General features: G+C 38.0%; 1 protein-coding gene across 1 annotated transcript in view; it reads left to right on the top strand.

The window, feature by feature from the left end:
- The window catches only part of GRIA4 (glutamate receptor, ionotropic, AMPA 4), a 77,335-nt gene that overhangs the window by 11,985 nt on the left and 57,924 nt on the right, over positions 1 to 7,426 (top strand). The window contains exon 5 of the mRNA XM_010012853.1: positions 3,053 to 3,163. Within this exon, the coding sequence (XP_010011155.1) occupies positions 3,053 to 3,163 (111 nt within the window). The remainder of the gene's footprint in view (positions 1 to 3,052; positions 3,164 to 7,426) is intronic.

The raw sequence follows: 7,426 nt of genomic DNA, 5'->3' as shown, positions 1-7,426 counted from the left end.
AGGAGCACCTCAGTGGTTGCTACAAGGCACACAGGCTTTCAGAAATAACAGTATTCATCCAAATGACAAACTTTTGCAACAGACTTACTTTGCAGCAAATTTTTTTTTAATTTTATTTCCTAAAATACAAATTCAACCTCTGCATAAGTGTATGTGACTGCTATGCAGTCCAGTTGCAATCCAAATAGAGTTGGATATACTTTAACAGCTGAATTTGATCCTATCCTTTGAGGAGTTTTTTTCCTTGGGGATTTGATGTATTTATAGGAAAGCATATTGCTATTTAGTGTTCCCACCATGACTGTGAATCTGTATACTTACACTAGTGTCACACTAGTGGAGAAGAGAAGGCTGCATGGAGACCTTATAGCAGCCTTCCAATATCTGAAGGGGGCCTACAAGGATGCCGGGGAGGGACTCTTCATTAGGGACTCTAGTGGTAGGACAAGGGGTAATGGGTTTAAACTTAAACAGGGGAACTTTAGGTTAGATCTAAGGAAGAAGTTCTTCACAGTGAGGGTGGTGAGGCGCTGGAATAGGTTGCCCAAGGAAGTTGTGAATGCTCCATCCCTGGAGGCATTTAAGGCCAGGCTGGACAGAGCCTTGGGTGACGTGGTTTAGTGCGAGGTGTCCCTGCTCATGGCAGGGGGGTTGGAACTAGATGATCTTCAGGTCCTTTCCAACCCTAACTATTCTATGATTCTATGATTCTATATATCTTCTGTATATTTAATCAGTAATCCAGTTCTGGAGTTACTTAGCACAGGTTTGAGATGCACACATGCAAGCTTACACCCCTGCACACAAACTAAAATTCTTTTTAAAAAGACCTACCATACCTCAAAAACCTCCTCTATCTCTGTCTGCATTTTCATATGGTACTTACTTTTATAACACAATACATCGTTCATTTTCTGCTTTCCTTCCGAACTTTCCAGAAGCAAGGAATTGCACAACAAAAAACAATCACTACTATAATGAGCTTCCCAAACTGCTAGGCATTTTCAGTTATCAGTTGTATCTGTGACTCTCTGGGTGTCAGGATGAAAAAGAGTATTTGTTAGTGCATCTTACTTGGAAGAAAAACTTCCTCTCCACTCTACCAGCAATGCTGAAGCTTCTTGTTAGCTACAGACACCTAAATCAAGGCTCCTCCGTTATAATAGCAATTGCAAGGAGAAAAGGAACATTCAACTAAATATGACAGAAGTTCTGAGCAGGAAGCGTTTGTGCTTGTTTGCCTTACTAATAAAAAAAAAGACAACCACCTGAAACAAAACCAAAAAGTCTCACTCATATTCAATCTCACTCACTCATAATGAATTACTTCATGTGTTTGTAATCTCTGTGGTGAGTATTTCTGCACACTGCTTTAGGGACTGCTAAAATGACTTGCCTCTCCATTTTTTTTTTCTTTTCAGAAAAGGAAATGAATGAAATAGTAAATTTAAAAATTAAGAGGAAGGTTGGCTGTTTTAAGAATATACAGGATTCTTTATATGAGACCAGGAACTGAAAACACTCCCCTGCACTTCTAGTCTCTCATATCACATCGCTGGTGTTTCTCCATGTCGTAGAGGCAGAATCCTGTGTGATGGTGAATTTTAGTTTGGTTCTGCAATAATGTTAGAAACAATATTGGCTGTATAACTGATCTAATCATCCAGCCAGTTCCCATGATACTGAAGTCTTTTCATCCAAGGCGCAGACTGTCCGTTGGCACTGGAGTTACAGTGGGGCTTTCTACTAAAATTTCCTTTCTTTTTCTGGTAAGATGGTCAAGGCATTTCTCTTTCCCAGCTCTTGGTCTCATGAACTCCTGATTAATCAAGGATGAATGGAAGGGACAGGTGCTGGTGACTTCTGAAAAGTGAGCTGTGCCAGGTTGAATTGATAGGAACCTTTTAAAATCACTACCACTGTTCGCATTTTTTCTGGGAAAAAAGATCAGTCTCTTAATTCATTAGGTTCTCAGCAACATGGAGACCCCCTTTGGCTGGGATTAGAGCACTGTTCTGCTGACATGTTTGTATTCCTGTTGTCTGTTTGACATGGAGCTGAGTGCTGTCAGTGCTGGGGCAGAGGAACAGCCATTCCCCAGGAACCTGTCAGAGGGTCCACACAACCATGATCTAGTTGCAGAAAAAAGAATGGCAAGAAAGGGAAAAAAGGGAGGGTGAATTTTTTCTCTCCATGAGGACACAAGAACTAGTGATTCAAACCTGGCTCTAGTTATTGCCAGTAATGAAAAAGGCAGCTGTTTCGCCGTAAGGCTGCTCTGGGGAGGGTCATGGCAGCTAAATGCATCCAGGGAGAGGAAAACCTGATCTTTTCCACCTCCCTTTAGACACTTAGCAGAAATACTTTTAAAGTGAAGTTACTCTCACCATGCTTTTGAGTCAACTGGGAAAGCAAACACTTTTCTAGGAAGGGTACTTATTCTGCATGAGCTGAGTCACTGTCTGGTGGTGCCTGTCTGTCCAGTGAGTGTAAAGAAAGCTTTAATAACATGGCTTCTAATGTAGGTACTTAAAGGTCAGTGCCAGCAGTTAGGTGGAACAAGCCTAGTGTAAGTCCCTGGGCTGGTGTCTCCTGGGAGGCCCATGATGGAACAGAGAATTGAGATAAGCAATTGAATTGCAAAGCTGTCATCCAATTGTCTTTCACTCCTCCATCTAAGACCTCAGAAGATCTGGAGGATTAATGAATGAAAATTTTCTCTTGGAAAGCAAAAATTATCATATCTCATTTATGCCTCAGGAAGGCTTCAAACTAGCAAAAACGGGATTTAAATTGTGCCTCTGGTTATAATAAGTAGCTCAGATCATTCAGGAACAGCTGAGTGGCAGTGGTACAACGTCTGACTGTGCAACAGTGGTACAAGATAGTACACTGAAAGTGTTAGATACTTACCACCGTGTACCTGGCTATGAGAATAACAGCATTTCCTTTGATTCATCAGATCACTCTGTTGCTCTTATGATCATTTATATTTGTAATTGTACAGAATGTAAACTTTTCTACTGTAAATTATATACGTCGTGTTTTGCAGGTTGGTTACTGGAATGACATGGATAAATTAGTTTTGATTCAGCATGAACCTACACTTGGAAATGACACTTCAGCCATTGAGAATAGAACAGTAGTTGTCACTACAATTTTGGTAAGGTGTTTCTTTTTTTAATTCTTATACTGATGTGTGACACAATCTTATTTCTTTTTATGGTCTAATTTAGTCTGCCAGTTCCTAGTTTAGTGGGAGGGTGAATTGTCTTGACTGTTATATCTGTACAGATTTATTTTTTTTTGTGAATTTAATGTAATGATTCACTTGAAATCAGGGTTTTACAGTTGAGTTGCGGTAATTTTTTTCCTTTATTAGTCTTTTCCATTTTTTACTAAAATCCGAGTATACAGGTAAATTCTTTCAACCTCTAACTGATAAACTCTAAATGACAGAATTTAACAGAGCATATAAAATGAACTGTTTATAATGCAAGTGTCCCTTTTTATTGTATATTATGAATTCAAAATTGACATTAGCAAGAGCTAATCTTCTAAGTAGTATAGTTCAGTCATCTAATCACAACTGGATTATCTGTTTTTTAATTGTGAATGAAAAAATGAATTTAGTAGATGCATTTGAACATATTAATATGTTTATTCAACATTTCAATAGAATTTCCATTATAATAAAATAAAAATAGACTTGGGGGTTGATTTTCCAGTGTTGTTGGTGTTTTTAAAGACTGGTTGCAGACAATGCAGTTGCTTCATTTGTTTACATTTTTAATACATAGTTTTTAAAACTATTGTTTCTTACAAATCTGTATTTTAAACAAAATATTTAACAATTTTCCCTCTGAAGTCTGACATGCCCTTTTAAGCTGATGTTTGTCAAAGTCAACAGACAAAGGGTGACCTTTACCTGACCGCTTTTAAGATTTTACATCTCAGTTCACTGCCCTTTTCACCTGCTTCATATAGACAAGACATTTTAACCCTTTAGAATAAACTGTGTCTCAAATGGGAAGGAATAGTCTGTATGTGTTGTTAACCAATAATTTTTCTAAGTTAATACGGAGTTGAAAATGATTCAAAGGAAATGTCAAGATATTTTCATACTCAAAAATACAGTTAGTTACCAGATTTCTGGCAGGTGTATCAGCATTTATACATTAAGTATATTATCATTCCAGGATGCAAACCAACCAAATCACTATAGAAGAATTCAGAATGTAACTCCTAACCAAATTGTGTAACTTTATTTTATTTTATTTTTTGCATGGGACATTTAAAATATGTGTATCATTTTCCTAAGAAAAAAAAAAAAAAGACTTGGTGATGGAAAAAATATACTTCAGTACAGTCCTCCTCTTTTCAGCCTCTGATGAAGAATCCTATTTTAAGAAATTGATCAAGGAAGAAAAGAGTCCCAAGATGCTGCGAACATTCCTAACTAAGGCTCAAGTATTAACCACCAGTCTAGTAGCATTGAGCTAATTTTTCCATATGGATTACTGTTCCTCTGACTGGATGACCAGGCACTGAACCACCAAGAAAAGTTCTGTGGCTAATCTGAAATGTCTAGAACAGATGACGTTATCCTTCAACTTTGCCAAGCTGAGAAGAGAACGATGTGAATAACAAGCTTTCAGTCGAAATTTTCTTCTCATACCAATCCTGATATCTTTGACTGAAGCTACCATACATGAATACTGCAATTTCCATAAATAGCTCCAAGCTTAGGAGAAGCAAGTAAAAATAATAATGAAAAGTAATATAAAAGGTTCCTGTTTGCCAGAAAGGAAAAAAAGGAAAACAAGAAAGCTTTTAAAATGTGTTATCTTGCCTGTCCTGTTTGCATTGAAGCATTTTGATGTGCATAATAAATGTTATCTTCAAAAGAACTTTTCCAGTCCTTGTATTGAAAGGACTGATGGGTTCATTTTAAAAACCAAAAAGCTGAATTAATATTCCAAAGCATACCTATCTTTATGCAGCGTGTCACTTTGGGATACATGCAGTTATTTGAAAGCAGCACTGCTTCTTGACCACAAGTGTCCCCTTCTCAATGTTTCAAAATCACAGTGCAAGAGAAATATATCAGAATTTGGTTTGAATAAGAATATATGGTGAATTCTGCTGTCTCATGCTTGTCTCCCATTAACTCCACTGGGAGCTGTGCACATGATACTGATGGCAGATGGGAACCGTGATTCTTAATACTGGCCTGTCAGGACAATGTACTTAGTATCCACAAGCATATGATTGCACACACAAAGGAAAGATATATTTAACTAGAATAACTTTCAGAATCCTGTTCTTTTGCTCTTCTTTGTATTATAGTCATGTTGCAAAATGCCAGACAGCAACTTTTCCCCTCTTTGTTGCCCTCTTCACATTGAAGGGAAGTTCAGCCATTGTAAATGACACGTATGATTTTGGTTGCATGCATATTTTCCAACATTAAACTGAAAAGCTCCTGCAACCAGTGCTGTCAGGCTTTTTAGTCTTTGAAGACAGGTGTCGTGGCAGCATAAGTTTACAAGTTTTCAGCATGGCTTGCTTTAATTTTTGCCTGAAGCCAAATAGCTCGAGTTTGTTTGCCCTCTGTTTCTTCAGTTTTTATGTGTCTATGCTTACTGTGCTGTTACATGGCTGTATGGTTACTGCATAGAAGATGCATTATAATGAATTATCTCTGCACTCAAAGAACTTAGTACAGTGTTGTCTATTTGGCAAAATGTTATGTTCATTTGTAACACAGTGAGGGCGTGTAGAATTTACTTTACAGTTGTGGTTTAGTGCATAGGCACTAAACCTATCTCCAGCTAAGAATGTGCTGAACGAGCAGCCCACAGAAAAATGTCAGTAGGGGCAGCTGATGCTGTGTACTCCATGGGCTGCAGTGCAGCCCTCCTTTTTTATAGTTCCTGGGAGAGACCTGTGCCCTGTATGTCCAGCCCTCTGGGAAGAACAGGTTTTCTACCTGTGTGCAGAAGCATTCCCTCTGGGGAGGACTTGAGACCTCCAAGTGCACAGTGGGCTCTCTGTATGGCTGGAGAGGGGATGCTATGTGCAGCCCTTCTCTAACACTGAGTGGTTTACCCACCTAGCAATAATGATTATGTCTAATTTAGTAAATTGAGAAATACAGGGACAAGTTGCTGAGATAGAATGTAAGGGAATAGGCTGGGAAGACTACTCCAAACCCTCTTAATCCATTTCCTGATACAGCCAGTCAACGCTGTACCTACTCTGAAACTGCAAAACTTAAAAATCACAAAAATTCTTTAGAACGAAAGCTTGATGTGCATGAGCTGCATCTGTGTTGTGGCTTACAGCTCAATATTTTAATGAGATGGTCTGGCAGCTTAAGTTTCAAGGACAGAATCCAGTTCACAACTGAGTCACCTAAATGTAGATGACTTTACAAAGGGTACTGATTCAGTTGCCCACCGAACGAATGCCCACTCAGTGACATTTAAGATGCTCAAGGATATACTGCCTATCCCCCAGTTTTACACTGGCAGGATAACATTTGCCTGTCTCATGCCATATATGATCAGTCCATCTGGATGTCTTTGACAGTGTTTGTTATTTCAGGCTGTGGAATAAATTGTGCCCCAAATATGTAATTTCTCCTGAAAGCTCACTAAGATTTAGAAATTGATTCAATGTCCCATAGGTGGATGACTAAGACTGAGGATATCAGACCTATCCATAAAGGGGCAGCACAAAGGACCTGCAGAATGGCACTTGGAGGTCAAGCGGGTTACTTTAGGGCATATCAGATGACAGATAACCTTCATTAGGTGGCTGAGTACCATCCTCATTGTTTTGACAGATATACTCCTGATGTAGTCTTACCTCTAATTTCTAACTATAACCTTTCTCATAATAGAAAAATATTTTTTCATTAGAAATTTTATTAATTAAATTCTTTATTAGACTGGAGAATACAGTGAAGTTTGTTGCATGACAACAATAAAGACTTCAGACCCAATCCTGGACACTTTATTCAGGAAAAAAAGAAAAAAAACCCACAAAAATCTTCCATTGACATCTACAGAAGTTTCTTTCAGAATAAAGTGTGATGATGTGTGCCACTCCTGTTCTAAAAATGAGACATTTCCTTGCACAAGTATGTGTCACTTTTACAAATTATTTTTACAGTGTTTAAAGACTTTGAAATGAACTTTAGAATAGGAAAGCCAAACACAGATGTGTTTGGTATTTGAGTTAGCTACTTTCTCAAGCTTCCCTTGTAGTATGAATCATCAATTGTGAGCATATTACTGTACACATGAATTTGTGGCAATGTGGTGGAATGATTTGTTTTACATCTATAAAAGTAATTGTTGCAGACATCAACTTGTATTTACAAATGCTAAGTATTGTTATAAAATTGTGAATTGTATAA

The sequence above is a fragment of the Nestor notabilis genome, unplaced genomic scaffold (genome assembly GCF_000696875.1).
Source record: "Nestor notabilis isolate BGI_N333 unplaced genomic scaffold, ASM69687v1 scaffold2284, whole genome shotgun sequence".
Classification (NCBI taxonomy): Eukaryota; Metazoa; Chordata; class Aves; order Psittaciformes; family Psittacidae; genus Nestor; species Nestor notabilis.
This window is presented reverse-complemented; position numbering and strand designations above follow the sequence as displayed.